We start from the raw sequence: 19,904 nt of genomic DNA on the forward strand, positions 1-19,904 counted from the left end.
TCTGTTTGAGAAATGAGCAAAGACAAAGATAAATCAAAGCAAACAGGCTCTCTCTCTTCTTCTCTCCCTCTCTTCTTCGCTCCCTCTCTTGTTCTCTCCCTTTTTCTCCCCCTCTCTCTCTTAGACGTCAGGTGTGTGTTACCTGGCGCCTACGGAGAAATCGGAGATGGCGTAGAAGTAGGATCGCAGCACCTTGGCGTCCTTGAAGAACTCATCTCCGAATGTGTTGAGCCTGTCCAGAGAGATGAGCAGGTCAGTGGCTGTCACCCACTCCTAAAGGATGAGACAGAGACAAAGAGAGGGGGATGAAGAGGATGGGATGGAGGGATGGTGGCTGTCAGCTACTCCTACAGAGTGGGACCGAGAGGAGAGGGACATGAGGGGGAAGGGTTAGAGCGGTCGGAGGGAAGTAATGGGTTGAGATGGAGAACAAAAGGAAAGGTAAAGACAGATTCAGGCTCGGTCAGAAGGTGGAGGAAGAACAGGATGGGAGAGAAAGGGGGGAGAGAGAGAAAGATAAAAAGCGAATGGGAGTCAAGAGAAAGAGGGGAAGAGCAGGGTGTGGCTCTGAAAGAGATATAATAGAAGAAAGAAATAAGAAAAGGGGGATAAATAGAGAGGAAATGAGCAGAAGAGATAAAGAGATGATATAAGCTAGATAGGAGACTTGGTACAGGGTTCCCAGACTCTTTCATTATAATGGATACGGTTTTAGCAGCACACAGATATGATGACAGCTACAGTATATGAAGCTGAATGCACCACGGAGGGGCTGAATTGGAACAGTTAAATAGAATAGAATGTGAGAGGTGGAGACGAAGCGAGGGAGGGGAGAGGAAAGAAAGAGGGAAAGACAAACAGCAGGATAAAGGTAAACAGAAGAGAGAAATAGGGGGAGGAAGATAAAACATGGTCAGTTGAGGAGAGAACAAAAGGAGAAAAGATGGAATAAGGGAATATTTCTCTCCTCACAACTTTAAAACAAATAGATTACAGAAACGTTGTGTCTTTCACTTGGCTGGTTGGGGACTCTGTGGACTGTATGGCATCCTGAAAAAGCCTGTTTTAATCCTGTGTTGTGTTTTCTGTACACTCTCCCATGAGGGGTGTTTGATGTAGGGGAGTAGGGGAATGAGAGGAATGGGAGGAGAGTGGAGAGGATAGGCCTCAGACAAACAACATGTGGAACAGTTAGGTACATGTACTGTACGCCTGCCTCAAGATCTACTGGCTAGCATGCCGTACCAAGGACTAGGGGAATTGGGTAACACCATGTATGATGTTGATTCTTATTTAATATAGTTAGCCTATAAGACTACATATATGAGAACATGTGACAACTCGACTTCAAGAAAAAGAAAAGTAGGGGATTTTTCTCTATAGCAAGAGGGAAACATAGTGAAGACTAATTAAGTCTACAATATTGTTTTCAAACACTATATATTTATTTATTTATTTTTATTTATTTCACCTTTATTTAACCAGGTAGGCTAGTTGAGAACAAGTTCTCATTTACAACTGCGACCTGGCCACGATAAAGCACAGCAGTTCGACACATACAACAACACAGAGTTACACATGGAATAAACAAACATACAGTCAATAACAACTTAAATTAAATTGAACTATTATTTGGACAAGTTCATGTAAAATGCAACCAATAATTATCCTCTCGAGTTAGCTTCACAACTTGTTTTGTGTGATCTGCCACTGTGTATATAAAGCACAGCTACTGCAGTAAAACTTTATATTTAGCACTGCCTCAAAGACTATTATTCTATCAGGCTGTCTATGAGTCTCTCTCAGTGTCGTTAGTAAGAGATTCTGTAAGGACACCTATGAGTTAGCGAGCAGGTCAGCCACTTTAAGTCCACATTTTGCTTTGGTATATCATTTTATATCAAATGTTTAATTCTGCAGGATTTATTACTTATGGCTGCAAGCCCGACGTCGGTACACTTATGACAACAGCCAGCTCAAGTGCAGGGCGCGAAATTCAAAATATATATTTTTTAAATATTTAACTTTCACACATTAACAAGTCCAATACAGCATATGAAAGGTACACATCTTGTGAATCCAGCCAACATGTCCGATTTTTTAAATGTTTTACAGCGAAAACACCACGTATATTTATGTTAGCTCACCACCAAATACAAAAAAGGACAGACATTTTTCACAGCACAGGTAGCATGCACAAAGCCAACCTAACTAACCAAGAACCAACCAAACTAACCAAGAAACAACTTCATCAGATGACAGTCTTATAACATGTTATTCAATAAATCTATGTTTTGTTCGAAAAATGTGCATATTTCAGGTATAAATCATAGTTTACATTGTAGCTACAATCAGAAATTGCACCGAAAGCAGACAGAATCATTACAGACACCAACGCCAAATAACTAAATACTCATCATAAAACATTTCTGAAAAATACATAGTGTACAGCAATTGAAAGACAGGCATCTTGTGATTCCAGCCAATATTTCCGATTTATCAAGTGTTTTACAGCGAAAACACAATATAGCGTTATATTAGCTTACCACAATAGCCAAAAACACAAGCAATTTCCCAGTAGCAAAAGTAAGCGATCGTAACAAACAAGCAAAAGATATATAATTTTTGACTAACCTTGATTTTCTTCCTCAGATGACAGTCCTATAACATCAGGTTATACATACACTTATGTTTTGTTCGAAAATGTGCATATTTAGAGCTGAAATCAATGGTTACACATTGTGCTAACTTAGCTACTTTTTCCCACTACGTCCGGATTTTTCCTGACACTTTTTCTGACACACATATTCTGACCAAATAGCTATTCATAAACATAACTAAAAAATACATGTTGTATAGGAAATGATAGATCCATTAGTTCTTAATGAAATCGCAGTGTTAGAATTCTAAAAATAACTTCATTACGATATGCAGCTTCGGTATAGCTAGAGTACCCAAACGTTGGGCGCCCACGACGAGTTCACATGTACGACAGATATATGAAATAGCATCATAAAATGTTTCTTACTTTTGCTGATCTTCCATCAGAATGTTGGACAAGGGGTCCTTTGTCCAGAACAGTCGTTGTTTGGATTTAGAACGGCAACTTTCCCTCTTCATTTAGCACGCGCACTAGCCAAGTGGCACGAATCGCTCCATCGTCAACAAAGTCAGAGAACGGAACACGGCAAAACTCCCGAAAAAAATTCAATAATCTGATTAAACTATATTGAAAAAACATACTTTACGATGATATGGTCACATGTATCAAATAAAATCAAAGCCGGAGATATTGGTCGTCCATAACGGCAGCTAAACAGAAGGCAATCCCACTGTCCACCTCGCGCTCCCAAGAGTACCGGAAATGAGGGACACGTCATACAAAGAGCTTGTATTCAACTTCAGACCAAGATAAACACTAAATTTCTTCTCTCACAGCCTCTTGACATCCAGGGGAAGGTCTATGAAGTGCACGTAGACTCTTACGTATCATGCCCATGTATAGGCAGGAAGTAGAACAGAGCATCGATTTCAGACTTTCCACTTCCTGGTCAGGAAGTTTGTGCCAAATGAGTTCTATTTGACTCACAGATATAATTCAAACGGTTTTAGAAACTAGAGAGTGTTTTCTATCCAATAGTAATAATAATATGCATATTGTACGAGCAAGAATTGAGTACGAGGCCGTTTGAAATGGGCACCTTTAATCAGAGCTACTCAATACTGCCCCTGCAGCCATAAAAAGTTTTAAGGCTTGAGCTCTATTCACACGGGCTAGTATTATTAGAGAACGTTGGTTATGTATTTATTTTCCCAGAATGTCCATTATTCCAGAGGAGGATTCAGATGGGATACATTTTTTCCAAACTGCCACTGTCACGCCCTGACCTGAGATATCTATGTTTTCTTTATATTTTGGTTAGGTCAGGGTGTGACTAGGGTGGGTACATTAGTTTTTGTACTGTCTAGGGTTTTTGTATATATAGGGTGTTTGTAGGTCTAGGTGATTTGTATGTCTATGGTGGCCTGATATGGTTCCCAATCAGAGGCAGCTGTTTATCGTTGTCTCTGATTGGGGATCATATTTAGGTAGCCATTTCCCTCTGGTGTTCGTGGGTTCTTGTTCTATGTTTAATTGCCTGTCTGCACTCTCCTTATAGCTTCACGGTTCGTTTTGTTATTTTGCTAGTTTGTTCAGTGTTCATTCGTTAAAATAAATAAGAATGCATGCATACCACGCTGCGCCTTGGTCCGATTCATACGACGAACGTGACAGCCACCTGTAATTCTTTATTAATTTTGTCATTTTTTTAATACATCAACTGTTATGATGGAAGTCTGGAGGTTTTTTCTAGGTGTGAAGATATTTCAACAAGTCCAGGCGATAACAGGCTACACTAACAAATCCAGCTTGGTTCGCAAGTTCAAACCATCTTTGGTATAGTGTTGCCATAATATTTGAATTGAAGAAGTGTGATCATAATCATTAAAATATTTTAGTGATCCGCAGTAGAAGACGTCCTAAATGCCCCCCAGTCTTCAGATGTGAGCCAAAACAGCTAACTTGCACTTGATATGCATTTTTAAGCTATGGATGAGAAAGTGAACTTGTCCAAATGTTTAGCTCAGTTGTATGCTGCTTTGGGTTCTATTAACAGAAAGTGTTTCATTAAATAGACACAATATGTTTTATGATGCATTTGCCGATGTCCAATTAATTCGCACAAAACATATAAACAAAAGCATTCACTGTGAAAGTTGATACATATAGGCTCTTCATATATATTTTATGCACATCACTTTGTTAAATTTATCGAGTCAGTTATTGTTTTCTTGCTCAAACCGCGAGCAACACCTGTAAAACTCAGATATTTCTCTCAAAACACAGGGATGTCGATTCGCATAAGGACTAGTATTATCAGAGGACTTTGTAGTTTGCCAAAAAAACAGTAGGTTATTCTGGTTAGTCAATGAACAAAATTTCAGTTTCCATTTAACCCATCTAAACAGTAGGCTACAGTTCCCTTGACATGCCATAGGCCTATTTGAAGTCCTGTCTTGTGACTGTCGAATTTGTATAGCGCCTCACATTCATTACACCTAACATAGCTGGCACTGCCATCATCCTCTTTGCCACTTTACCAAATCTTTTCAAAACATTACTTTTCTGGCCATCCCTTTTCTTTATTTTCAACTCTCCTTTCACAGCTTTTGTCTTCTTGAATTAAACTTCAACACTTCAACACAACTTCAACTTTTTCTGCCCGTCACCAAAAGCATTATTTGGCGATTGACTGTGTAGGCAATTTGGCGTGAGTACAGTTAATTTACCGAACCTCAATCCCGGATCCGGGATCACCCCCCACCCTCCCCACACTGATTAGCATAGCTAGCATAGCGTCACAATTAAATAGTAGCATCTAAATATCATTAAATCACAAGTCCAAGACACCAGATGAAAGATACAGATCTTGTGAATAACCCCATCATTTCTGTTTTTTAAAATGTTTTACAGGGAAGACACAATATGTAAATCTATTAGCTAAACACGTTAGCAAAATACACCACTTTTCTAACTCCATCAGTTTCTTACTACTTCAGGTGCTATCACCAATTCGGCTAAACTAAGATATTGATAGCCACTAACCAAGAAAAAACCTCTTCAGATGACAGTCTGATAACATATTCATGGTATAGGATAGTTTTTGTTAGAAAAAAGTGCATATTTCAGGTAGAAATCACAGTTCTACATTGCAGCTGCAATCTGAAATAGCGTTGGAAGCAGCCGGAATAATTACTGAGACCGACGTCAATTACCAAAAGAATCATCCTAAAACACTTCAGAAAAATAGACAGCCTACAGCAATCGAAAGACACAGATCTTGTGAATCCAGAGAATATTTCAGATTTTCTAAGTGTTTTACAGCGAAAACACAATATAGCATTATATGAGCGTACCACAATAGCCAGAATCACAACCGCATTTACCAGCTGTAAATGTTAGCGATCGTAACAACCCAACAAAAGATATATAATTTGACTAACCTTGATATACTTCATCAGATGACAGACCTGTAACATCATATTACACAATGCATATAGCTTTTGTTCGAAAATGTGCATATTTAGCAGCACAAATCGTGGTTATAATATGTAATCACTACAAACATTGCATGTATTCTGGCCGGCGCCATTTTGGATTAGCGCCTATTCTTATAAAAATACTATTCATAAACTTGACTAAAAAATATAAGTTGGACAACAATCGAAAGATAAATTAGTTCTTAATGCAATCGCTATGTTAGATTTTTAAAATTAACGTTACTAGACATATAGTGTGCGTTGCAGCCAGACCAGTGCCTGCAAAAGTGGCGCGCAAACACTATGACATTTTTCCACATAAATACATAATAACATCATAAATAGTTCCTACTTTTGGACGAGCTTCCATCAGTATCTTGGGCAATGTGTCTTTTCTTCAAAAGAATAGTTGCTTTGTTGTAAAACGTCCTCTTCACCTTTGGAACTAGCTGCTACCATTAGCTATGTCGCACACACATGTCCAAATCCTCAAACTAGATACAAAGGAAATTCAGAAAAATAGCACTATACTCGCATAAACTGATATAAATCGGTTTCAAATAACATCGTTATGATGTTTCTAACACCTATATTTAATTAAATTACAGACGGATACATCTCTGGTCGATAACTGAGCGTTCCAAAATTTCATCCTGACTTCTTGCCAGGCGCCATGACGAACGAGACAAAGAAAGGTACTCTCGTTCCATCCGGCTTTATAACCTCGGACAGCTACGCAGACAGACCATTCCACTTCTCATTGGTTACTGACATCCAGGGGAAGGCGGGTGCAGTTCAATTCCAGCCATAGGATATACACAGGCTTTAAAACTGAACCCAGATCAGAGGATAATTCTCAGACCTTCGCAAGTCATGTCAGGATTTTTGCTGTAGAGGGAGTTCTGGGTCACCCACAGACATAATTAAAACGGTTTTAGAAACTAGACAGTGTTTTCTATCCAATATTAGTAAGGATATGCATATTGTACGATCAAGAATTGAGCAATAGGCCGTTTAATTTGGAGACCAAAATATGCTAATGCGGAACAGCACCCCCTATAGTTGTAAGCCCTAAAGCTTAGGCTGATGCACTAATACCAGATAGCCTAAAATAATGAAAGAAAAACCTCAATGTAGATAGACTACATAAATTGCACAATAATTACACATTTACGGATTTTTTAAGGTATTGTTTAATGACCCTACACCCATCCAACCCACGGATATAACCGTAGGGACTGCGGGTTATGAGTCAACCCGCGCATCGCTAGTGGAGAGTCAAATGGTCATGAAGCCTGTTTGGAACATGTGGTGGAAATCTAGAACACATGTGTTCCATGACCCCTTTAACCCTTAAAGGGGCAGAAACAGTAGGACTCCCGGACCTTGGTGACTTATGTGGGTCAACAGGGCCAGACCTGGGTTAGACCTGGGTCAGACATGTGTTAACATTGTGGATGGGTACTACTGCCTGGAGCTGGATCAAATGTTCAAATCCAGGTCAACATAACAGTGAAAGTAGCTGAGAATTAGACCAAAACAATCATAGAAAGTGGTCATTTGTAATATGTGCTTTGGAAAGATAATGTGGTGATCAGTAAGTATCCTTTATTCTCACTCTCCTGCTACTCTATTAGCTCTCTGTCTCTGTGTCTCTCTGTCTGTCTATTTCTCTGTCTCTCTCTCTGTCTCGCCGTCCATTTCTGTCTCTCTGTCTGTCTCTCTGTCTCTCTGTCTGTCTCTCCATCTGCCTCTCTGTCTCTGTCTCTGTCTCTCTCTCTCTCTCTCTCTCTCTCTCTCTCTCTCTCTCTCTCTCTCTCTCTCTCTCTCTCTCTCTCTCTCTCTCTGTCTCTCTGTCTCTCTGTCTCTCCATCTGTCTCTCTGTCTGTGTCTCTCTCTCTGTCTTTACATCTCTGTCTCTCTCTCTGTTTCTCTCTGTCTCTCTCTGTCTCTCCATCTGCCTCTCTGTCTGTCTCTTTCTCTCTCTCTTTCTCTCTCTCTTTCTCTCTCTCTCTCTCTCTCTCTCTCTCTCTCTCTCTCTCTCTCTCTCTCTCTCTCTCTCTCTCTCTCTCTCTCTCTCTCTCTCTCTCTCTATGTGTCTCCCTGTCTCTCTGTCTCTCCATCTGTCTCTCTGTCTGTGTCTCTCTCTCTCTGTCTTTCCATCTCTGTCTCTCTCTCTCTTTCTCTCTGTCTCTGTCTGTCTCTCTGTCTCTCTGTCTCTCCATCTGTCTCTGTCTGTCTCTCTGTCTCTCTGTCTCTCTGTCTATGTCTCATTTTTCATTTCTCATTTCAAGGGGCTTTATTGGCATGGGAAACATGTGTTAACATTGCCAAAGCAAGTGAGGTAGATAATATACCAAAGTGAAATAAACAATAAAAATTTTACTACCTCTTTCTCTCCTCTTTCCCACCTCTCTCTCTCCCTCTCTGGTGGCACTTTCCTCAGGGAGCCCTTGAGGAGGGTGTGCCTTGTGTTTGTGAACTGCCTGTTTCACAGCAGCACGGTGCAGAGCAGGTTGGAGCTGGCACGCTACTGTTTTGGGGCCTGCTTATCAACTTCAGCCCTGCTTGACATGGTTCTGCTCCTGCTAATGGGGTTTGGACGCTGCCGAACGACCCCAGTGCCCAGGGGCTGCCGGTGGAAGTGTACGTTCATCCTTCACGCACTCCCGCCTGCTCGCCGCTCCCAGTACCATCGTCAATGGGGGAAAACATGGAATGGGGGGTGGTGGGGAGGTGAGGGAGTAGGGGGGGTGCTGGCTGTTTGGTAACAAATTGAGGAGAGGAAGGGGGAAATATGGAGGGGAGGAGAAGAGGAGGGGAAGATGAGGAGAGGAGCAAAGAAGGAGAGGAAATTATGCCAGTGGAGCGAGTGTCTTCAAACCATGTTTGAAGAAGGAATTTGAATAGGGAAGTGAAAGAATACAGGGGAGAGCTTATTCTAATTCAGGGCAGGAAGGGAATGATGGGAAACAAAACAGATAACTTCTCCATACATTTTCTCACTCTCTCTCCTGCTCTATCTCCCTCCCTCTTGTTTTGCTTCACACCTCAACAACCACAGCAAGGTTAGAGGAGAGCCAAGAGTTTTGGAGATACATATGTTTGAAGTTAGTCTCAGAAAACTTTTCCCCTCACCTTGCTGGGGTCTGGGTCAGAATTCTGAGAACAACATTTTGCTGTATCATAGACACGAATGAATGCTGATTGGTCGATGATAAGCGTCCAGCTTCGGAAACCAATCCAAGATGACGACATCTTACTGCAGTCACTTCCTGACATGTGATCCATTCTGACCAATGATCAATAGCCAGAAGCAGGTGATCAGGGATCCATCCACCATTACTCTCTGTTATAAATAGCCTCATGTCTCCAGAGGTAAAAGTTAAAGAACAGAAGTAAGTAAGAGGAGATACTCTTTGATCAACTATATCCTGGAGTCCTCCTCGTTATAGATTTAAAACAACCAACTCAGGATGATTCAATTTGTCTGCTTCTTTTTGATGCTTATTTCTCTCTCTCTCTCTCTCTCTCTCTCTCTCTCTCTCTCTCTCTCTCTCTCTCTCTCTCTCTCTCTCTCTCTCTCTCTCTCTCTATTTCTCTATTTCTTTCTCTCTCTCTCGGTTTGTCTAAAACCTGCTGTCAGACAAATACAGGATGTAGTTTCATGAAGAAGCTTCACACAGGGGGTTATGCTAATGTTAATAGCTCTTAGTATTCCCATGATATGGACACGGCTAAGGAAATAATAATGTTTTAAGGTGTCACAGCGATCATCTATTTTCCTTCACAATCATTGGTTTTTGTTCATTATTAAAAACAGAACAGGTATTTGTATTTATTAAGGATCCCCATTAGCTGTGTGTGTGTGTTCCATAAGGTGTATTTTTTTTAAATTACATTTTATTGCTTGCATCAGTTACCTGATGTGGAGTAGAGTTCCATGTAGCCATGGCTCTATGTATGAAATTAAATCTTTGTATGAAATTAACCACAGCTCTTTGTTAAGTGTTGCAGTGATTTCACTCTCTCTAGTAGCTGACGTGCATAATGTTGAGTCATCTGCATACATAGATACACTTTACTCAAAGCCAGTGGCATATCATTAGTAAAGATTGAATAAAGTAAGGGTTCTAGACAGCTGCCCTGTGGATTTCCTGATTCTACCTGGATTATGTTGGAGAGGGTTCCATTAAAGAACACCCTTGGTGGTCTGTTAGACAGATAAATCTTTATCCACAATATAGCAGGGGGTGTAAAGCCATAACACATAACTTTTTCCATTAGCAGATTATGACTGATAATGTCAAAAGCAGCACTGAAGTTTAACAAAAAATGTCTATCAGCTAATCATCAGTAATTTGTGTAAGTGCCGTGCTTGTTGAATGTCCTTCCCTATAAGCGTGCTGAAAATATGTTGTCATTTTGTTTACAGTAAAATAGCCTTGTATCTGGTCAAACATATATATTTTTTGGTTTACTAAGGGTTGGAAACAGGCTGATTGATTGGTTATTTGAGCCAGTAAAGGGGGCATTACTATTCTTAGGTAGCAGAATTACTTTTGCTTCCCCCCAGGCCTGAGGGCACACACTGTCTAGTAGGCTTAGATTGAAGATATGGCAAATAGGAGTGGTATTATCGTTCGCTATTATCCTCAGTAATTTTCCATCCAAGTTGTCAGACCTCGGTGACTTGTCATCGTTGATAGACAACAATCATTTTTTCCCCTCTTCCACACTCACTTTTACGGAATTCTAAATTACAATGCCAGTCTTTCATAATTTGATCAGTTACACTTGGATGTGTAGTGTCAGCGTTTGTTGCTGGCATGTCATTCCTAAATTTGCTAATCTTGCCAATAAAAAAATAATTTAAGTAATTGGCAATATCATTTGGTTTTGTGATGAATGAGCCATCTGATTCAATGAATGATGCAGCTGAGTTTGCCTTTTTGCAAAAAATGTAATTTAACTTCTTTGGGGTAGGGGTCAGTATTTTCACGTCTGAATGAAAAGCGTGCCCAGAGTAAACTGCCTGCTACTCAGACCCAGATGCTAGGATATGCATATTATTAGTATATTTGGATAGAAAACACGCTGCAATTTCTAAAACTGATGATGTCTGTGAGTATAACATAACTCATATGGCAGGCAAAATTCTGAGAAAAAATCCAACCAGGAAGTGGGAAATCTGAGGTTTTTAGTTTTTCAACTCTTTGTTTATCCAAGATACAGTGGAAATGGGGTCATGTTGCACTTCCTGAGGCTTCCACTAGATGTCAACAGTCTTTAGTCTTTAGTCTTATTTTCCACCATAATTTGCAAATAAATTCATTAAAAATCCTACAATGTGATTTTCTGGATTTTTTTCTTCTCATTTTGTCTGTCATAGTTGAAGTGTACCTATGATGAAAATTACAGGCCTCTCTCATCTTTTTAGGTGGGAGAACTTGCACAATTGGTGGCTGACTAAATACTTTTTTGCCCCACTGTATGAGATGGGTAATGTAGGATATGTAAACATTATTCAATTGGTGTTATTTAAAGTGACCGGTGATACCTTTATTAAGTCCATTAATTTAAGTGGCTAGAGATGTGAGTCTATGTTGGCAGCAGCCTCTCTATGTTAGTGATGGCTGTTTAATAGTCTGATGGCCTTGAGATAGAAGTTGTTTTTCAGTCTCTTGGTCTCATTATTGATGCGTCTGTACTGACCTCGCCTTCTGGATGATAGCGGGGTGAACAGGCAATGGCTCGGGTGGTTGTTGTCCTTGATGATCTTTTTGGCCTTCCTGTGACATCGGGTGCTGTAGGTGTCCTGGAGGGCAGGTAGATTGCCCTCAGGTGATGCGTTGTGCAGACCGCACTACCCTCTGGAGAGCCTTGCGGTTGAGGGGGGTGCAATTGCCGTACTAGGCAGTGATACAGCCCGACAGGATGTTCTCGATTGTGAATCTGTAAAAGTTTGTGAGTGTTTTAGATGACAAGCCACATTTCTTCAGCCTCCTGAGGTTGAAGAGGCATTGTTGCGCCTTCTTCACCACGCTGTCTGTGTGGGTGGACCATTTCAGTTTGTCCGTGATGTGTACGCTGAGGAACTTAAAACTTTCCACCTTCTCCATTACTGTCCCGTCAATGTGGATGCTGTGGATGCTGCTGGATGAACAGGGAGTACAGGAGAGGGCTGAGAACGCACCCTTTTGGGGCCCCAGTGTTGAGGATCAGCGGGGTGGAGATGTTGTTCCCTACCTTCACCACCTGGGGGCGGCCCGTCAGAATGTCCAGGACCCAGTTGCACAGGGTGGGGTTGAGACCCAGGGTCTTGAGCTTATTGACGAGTTTGAAGGGTATTATGGTATTAAATGCTGAGCTGTAGTCAATGAACAGCATTCTTACATAGGTATTGTCACACCCTGATCTGTTTCACCTGTCCTTGTGATTGTCTCCACCCTCTCCAGGTGACGCTTATTTGCCCTAGTGTATTTATCCTTGTGTTTCCTGTCTCTCTGTGCCAGTTTGTCTTGTATGTTTCCAAGTCAACCAGCGTTTTTCCAGTTCTCCTGCTTTTTGCATTCTCCTTTTTCTAGTCCTCCCGGTTTTGACCATTGCCTGTTTCTGGACTTTGTACCCGCCTGCCTGACCATTCTGTCTGCCTTGACCATGAGCCTGTCTGCCACTCTGTACCTCCTGGACTCTGATCTGGTTTTGACCTTTTTGCCTGTCCACGACCATTCTCTTGCCTACCCCTTTGGATGAATAAACATTGTACGACTCCAACCATCTGCCTCCTGTGTCTGCATTTGGGTTTTGCCTTGTGCCTTGATAGATATTCCTCTTGTCCAGATGGGATAGGGCAGTGTGCAGTGTGATGGCGATTGCATCTTCAGTGGACCTATTGGGGCGGTAAGCAAATTGGAGTGGGTCTAGGGTATCAGGTAGGGTGAATGTGATATGATCCTTCACTAGTCTCTCAAAGCACTTCATGATGACAGAAGTGAGTGCAATGGGGCGACAGTCATTTGGTTCAGTTACCTTAGCTTTCTTGGGAACAGGAACAATGGTGGCCATCTTGAAGCATGTGGGAACAGCAGACTGGGATAAGGATTGGTTGAATATGTCCGTAAACACACCAGCCAGCTGGTCTGCGCATGCTCTGAGGACGCGGCTAGGGATGCCGTCTGGGCCGGCAGCCTTGCGAGGGTTAAAATGTTAAAATGTTTTACTCACGTTGGGCACGGAGAAGGAGAGCCCACAGGCTTTGGTAGCGGGTCGTGTCAGTGGCACTGTATTGTCCTCAAAGAGAGCAAATAAGTTGTTTCGTTTGTCTGGGAGCAAGACGTCGATGTCAGCGACGGGACTGGTTTTCTTTTTGTAATCCGTGATTGACTGTAGACCCTGCCACATACGTCTAGTGTTTGAGCCGTTGAATTGCGACTCTACTTTGTCTCTATATTGACGCTTTGCTTGTTTGATTGCCTTGGAGGGAAAAGCTGCACTGTTTGTATTTGGTCATGTTTCCGGTTGCCTTGCCATGATTAAAAGCGATGGTTCCCGCTTTCTTTTTTGCGCGAATGCTGACATCAATCCACGGTTTCTGGTTAGGAAAGGTTTTAATAGCCACAGAGGGTATGACATCTCCAATGCACTTGCTAATAATCTCGCTCATCGAGTCAGCATATACATCAATGTTGTTGTCTGAGGTTCTCCGGAACATATCCCGGTACACATGATCGAAGCAAGCTTGAAGCGTAGGGATTCATATGGATTCCACGCTTCAAACTTGAAGCATCCATTGGTCAGACCAGCGTTGTATTAACCTGAGCACGGGCGTTTCCTGTTTTAGTTTCTGTCTTTAGGCTGGGAGCAACAAAATGGAGACTTGGTCAGACTTGCTGAAGGTAGGGTGGGGGAGTGCTTTGAATGCATCGCGGAATTTCGAGTAGCAATGATCCAGAATACTACCAGCTCGTGTCGTGCATTTGATATGCTGATGGAATTTAGAAAGTATTGTTCTTAGGTTAGCTTTGTTAACTTCTTGTGGCTGAAGGGGCAGTATTGAGTAGCTTGGATGAAAGGTGCACAGAGGTGCCCAGAGTAAACGGCCTGCTCCTCAGTCATAGTTGCTAATATATGCATATTATTATTAGTATTGGATAGAAAACACTCTGACGTTTCTAAAACTGTTTGAATTATGTCTGTGAGTATAACATAACTCATATGGCAGGCAAAAACCTGAGAAAAAATCCAAACAGGAAGTGGATATTATTAGGCTGGTCGATATTCAACCAAGATCCCATTGAAATCACAGCGAGATATGAATGAGTTTTCACTTCCTACGGCTTCCACTAGATGTCAACAGTCTGTAGAACCTTGTCTGATGACTCTACTGTGAAGGGGACCGGATGAGAGGAGAATTAGTCACGTCTGCCATGAGGTGACCATTCTTTGACCATGCGTGTTCACATAAGAGGGAGCTCCGTTCCCATCGCTCATCTGAAGTAAATGTAATTCTCCGGTTGGAACGTTATTCAAGATTTATGTTAACAACATTCTAAAGATTGATTCAATTCATCGTTTGACATGTTTCTACTGACTGTTACGGAACTTTTGGACATTTCGTCAGGTTTTAGTGAACGCGCTTCATGACTTTGTAATTGTTTACCAAACGCGCTAACAAAAGAAGCTAATTGGACATAAATAACAGACATTATCGAACAAATCAAGCATTTATTGCGGACCTGAGATTCCTGGGAGTGCATTCTGATGAAGATCATCAAAGGTAAGGGAATATTTATCATGTAATTTCTGGTTTCTGTTGACTCCAACATGGCGGCTAATTTGACTATTGTATTGAGCGCCGTCTCAGATTATTGCATGGTTTGCTTTTTCCGTAAAGTGTTTTTGAAATCTGACACAGCGGTTGCATTAAGGAGAGGTATATCTATAATTCCATGTGTATAACTTGTATTATCATCTACATTTATGATGAGTTTTTCTGTTGAATTGATGTGGCTATGCAAAATCACTGGATGTTTTTGGAACTAGTGAACGTAACATGCCAATGTAATTTTTTTATATAAATATAAACTTTATCAAACAAAACATACATGTATTGTGTAACATGAAGTCCTATGAGTGTCATCTGATGAAGATCATCAAAGGTTAGTGATTAATTTTATCTCTATTTGTGCTTTTTGTGACTCCTATCTTTGGCTGGAAAAATGACTGTGTTTGTCTGTGATTTGGCGGTGACCTAACATAATCGTTTGTGGTGCTTTCGCTGAAAATCCTATTTGAAATCGGACACGTTGGTGGGATTAACAACAAGATTACCTTTAAAATGATATATGACACATGTATGTTTGAGGAATTTTAATTATGAGATTTCTGTTTTTTTAATTTGGCGCCCTGCACTTTCACTGGCTGTTGTCATATCGATCCCGTGCAGCCCTGAGAAGTTAAAATCCCCAGCTACAATAAATGCAGCCTTAGGATATATGGTTTCTAGTTTACATAGAGTCCAGTGAAGTTCTTTCAGGGCCGACAAGGGATCTGCTTGTGGGGGGATATACACGGCTGTGATTATAATCATAGAGAAATCTCTTGGAAGATAATGGGGTCGGTATTTAATTGTAAGGAATTCTAGGTCAGGTGAATAAAAGGACTTGAGTTCCTGTATGTTGTTGTGATTACACCATGAGTCGTTAACCATAAGGCATACATACCCGCCCTTCTTCTTACCAGAGAGATGTTTGTTTCTGTCAGGGCAATGCGTGAAGAAACCGGGTGGATGTACCGACTCTAACAACATATCCCGAGGGAGCCATGTTTCCGTGAAACAGAGAATGTTACAATCTCTGATGTCTCTCTGGAAGGCAACTCGTGCCCTTATTTCGTCCACCTTGTTATCTAGAGATTGGACATTGGCGAGTAATATAATCGGAAGCGGTGGATGTTGTGCTCGCCTTCTGAGTCTGACCAGTAAGCTGCTCCGTCTGGAAATGGCGCCGACAAAGGATCCGCTTCAGGAAAGACGTATTCTTGGTCGTAATGATGGTAAGTTGACATCGCTTTTATATCCAATAGTTCTTCCCGGCTGTATGTAATAACACTTGAGATTTCCTGGGCTAACAAAGGAAGAAAAAAGACGTAAAAAAACAAATAACTGCATAGTTTTCTAAGGACCTGAAGCGAAGCGACCATCTTTGTCGGCGCCATTTCCTTCATGGGTGCATGCTTATTAGTAGCTGGAATAAGAAATTTCATAAATGTGTCAAGTGCGTCGTCTGGTTGCTCCTCATTACACACCACATACCAACAAATATTGTTTACATCAACAACATAGGAATCACTACAAAACTTCTTGTATGACCTCTTATACACTACATTTGGCCCAGCCTTTCGAACTTTGATTTACCTAAATACGGCTAATATATTGTGATCACTACATCCGTTGGATTTGGATACTGCTTTAAAGCACATGTCTGCAGCATTTGTAAAGCTGTGATCAACAGATGTTGATGATTTTATTCATATGCTGTTTATAACTACCCTGGTAGGTTGACTGATAACCTGAACCAGGTTGCAGGAATTAGTTACAGTTTGAAGCTTTTTCTTGAGTGGGCAACTTGATGAAAGCCAGTCAATATTTAAATCATCCAGAAAATATACCTGTGTTGATATCACATACATTATCAAGTATTTTACACGTTGTCCAGATACTGACTGTTAGCACTTGGTGGTCTATAGCAGCTTCCCACAAGAATGGGCTTTAGGTGAGGCAGATGAACCTGCAGCCATATTATTTAAACAGTATTTAACATGAGATCCTCTCTAACCTTACAGGAATGTGGTTCTGAATATAAATGGCAACACCTCCACCATTGGCATTTCTGTCCTTTCTGTAGATGTTATAACCATGTATTGCTACCACTGTATCATCAAAGGTATTATCTAAGTGAGTTTCAGAGATGGTTAGAATATGAATGTCATCTGTTACTAGCAAACTATTGATTTAATGAACCTTGTTTCTTAAGCTATATATGCTAACGTGAGCTATTTTTAGCACTTTCTGGGATGTTTGATTGTTTTCATTGCTTTACTGGGAAGGTCAGCAGAAGTAGACATGCTCATGTTATTTATGTTAGTGCAGGGTGAGCTACCCACAGTGGACTTCCTACTAGGGCACACCGCCTCAGTGCTAACAGTATAATTTGGGTTCATAGGCACATGATTACTGCAATAGTTGTAGGATCAACAGAGGCATTCAGGGCAGTTAGAGGGACATACATTAGATTACTTACATTGTGTCTTCCAACACCCCTGGGATAATGTGCATTTGCTGAAGAATTATGACAACTCAGTGAGACAATGGTAGGGATTAACTGAGCTGGGCTTGGGTCATTGATAAGTCATTGTCTCATCGCAGCCTTATAATGCTGTGAAAGGACCCTGGAACCCAAATGATTTGGGTGGATCCCATCCTACTTATAAAACAAGCTTTGTTTCCAGAAGGTATCAAAATTGTCAATAAATGTTACACCCATATAGCTCAAATAGTCACTTAGCCAGTTATGGAGGTCTAAAAGTCTGCTGAAACATTAAATGCCACGACTTAGGGAGTGCACAGGGCCAGATATTATGATGTGTTTGTTGGTGTCAAGCAGAAACCCAATAAGTTCTTTAAAATCCATCTTCAACTGTTCTAAGCTGCCTTTCATAATGCCATTGTATCCCACATGAACTATGATAGACGAAATTTCCTGATGCAGATTTAAAATGTTTGGGAGCAGCTTATTGATGTCTTGTACTCATGCTCCTGGATAACACAACGTTTTTGCTCCAGGGACTGAGACGTTTCTCCCCATTGAACTGCCCAATACAATGGCCAGAGAAGGGGATGGAGAAATCTGCCATTCCTACCTCTCACACCATTCGTGGAACATGTCCTTATGAGAAGGGTTATAAACAAGTTGTTAGTCATACCATGTTATTTATGAATTTCTGCTGTATTTATTGTTTATAGCGTCTGTGTGTGTGTGTGTGTGTGTGTGTGTGTGTGTGTGTGTGTGTGTGTGTGTGTGTGTGTGTGTGGATCTTTAAGAGTAACTTTAACACACACACACAGACACACACACATACTGCATACACACATTATTTAGCCGTTAGCCGTCCATGATGCTCATACAGTGTGGCAGCAAATAATCCCATTATCACAACCAACCATTATCATATGCTGCTGGTAGTATTAGTCATGGTCGGTTGAACAATTGTGTAAGGCAACACAGACATAGGCCTGAATATCACTTACAGCACTGAAGGTTAATTAGTAGCTCATTGCTTATTATTTGTGCAAACCGCAGCAAAAACTTGTTCTGTTCTGTTCTCTCCCGTGGATTCAGACTCACAATATTCAGACTCACAATGCTATGATGAGGCTGATTGAGGGGGAGGATTAAATGATACTGTTCGTTGTTGAGAGAAGCAAGGCCATTGTTCGACAAAGCTTTGTTTGGCACCATGATCTATCTATGTTATAAACTCCCCCAGCCAGAGTAAAACCAATGTGGACCACTCTACAGCCCAGCCACTGTGTGAGGAGAGGAGTACTGTAGTATCATTTCCATCCTGGGTATTAGCCAGACTCTGAGCGAAGACAGTTTTATATTAGTCCAAATAGTCTGAGGCCCATAACTTACATCAGCTAGTAGCCTGAGGCCCATAACTTACATCGGCTGTAGCCTGAGGCCACTAACTTACATCAGCCAGTAGCCTGAGGCCCCTAACTTACATCAGCTAGTAGCCTGAGGCCCCAAACCTCCATCAGCTAGTAGCCTGAGGCGCCTAACTTACATCAGCTAGTAGCCTGAGGCCACTAACTTCCATCAGCTAGTACAAGAGCCCCAAATCTCTCCCTCTCTTTCCTTCTGAGACTCACTCTCTCTTTCTTTCTCACTCTGACACACACACACACACACACACACACACACACACACACACACACACACACACACACACACACACACACACACACACACACACACACACACACACACACACACACACACACACACACACACATTCTCTCTCTCTCCTTCTCTCACCTCCACCCTTCTCTCTCTCTCTCTAATTGTGCTATTATGTGTTTTTTTTCACGTTATTTGTAACTTATTTTGTACATTATGTTTCTGCAACCGTATCTTACGGCAGAAAAGAGCTTCTGGATATCAGGACAGCGATCACTCACCTCGGATTAGACTGAGCTTCTGGATATCAGGACAGTGATCACTCACCTCGGATTAGACAAAGATTTTTTCAACAGCAAGGAGGACGCACAGGACATTCTCCAAACACCCCACAGGGCCGACATCCCCGTTATTTACAAAAGGAAGCGACGTAGGTACAGAGGACAAAGTGCCGGATGCCTCGTTAGGACCCGGAGAAGGCGAGTGGGAAAGCTGCCGTTACCGTAAATACTACTCGCCAGGGTGCAATCATTGGACAATAAATTAGACGAGGTACGATCACGAATATCCTACAAACGGGACATCAAAAACTGTAATATCCTATGTTTCACGGAATAGTGGCTGAATGACGACATGGATATTCAGCTAGCGGGATATACGCCGCACAGGCAAGATAGAACAGCACACTCCAGTAAGACGAGGGGGGGTGTCTGTGCATATTTGTTAACAACAGCTGGTGCGCGAAATCTAAGAAAGTCTAGATTTTGCTCGCCTGAAGTAGAGTATATTGTGATAAATTGCGGACCACACTACTTGCCTAGAGAATTTTCAACTATACTTTCGTGGCTGTTTATTTAC

At 41.4% G+C, this 19,904-nt stretch overlaps 1 protein-coding gene across 1 annotated transcript in view; it reads right to left on the reverse strand.

Annotated features, from left to right (window-relative positions):
• The window catches only part of LOC120026205 (laminin subunit gamma-3-like), a 178,275-nt gene that overhangs the window by 137,027 nt on the left and 21,344 nt on the right, over window positions 1-19,904 (reverse strand). The window contains exon 3 of the mRNA XM_038971028.1: window positions 143-273. Coding sequence (XP_038826956.1) covers window positions 143-273 — 131 coding nt within the window. The remainder of the gene's footprint in view (window positions 1-142; window positions 274-19,904) is intronic.

This window comes from Salvelinus namaycush, chromosome 31 (genome assembly GCF_016432855.1).
Source record: "Salvelinus namaycush isolate Seneca chromosome 31, SaNama_1.0, whole genome shotgun sequence".
Taxonomy (NCBI): domain Eukaryota; kingdom Metazoa; phylum Chordata; class Actinopteri; order Salmoniformes; family Salmonidae; genus Salvelinus; species Salvelinus namaycush.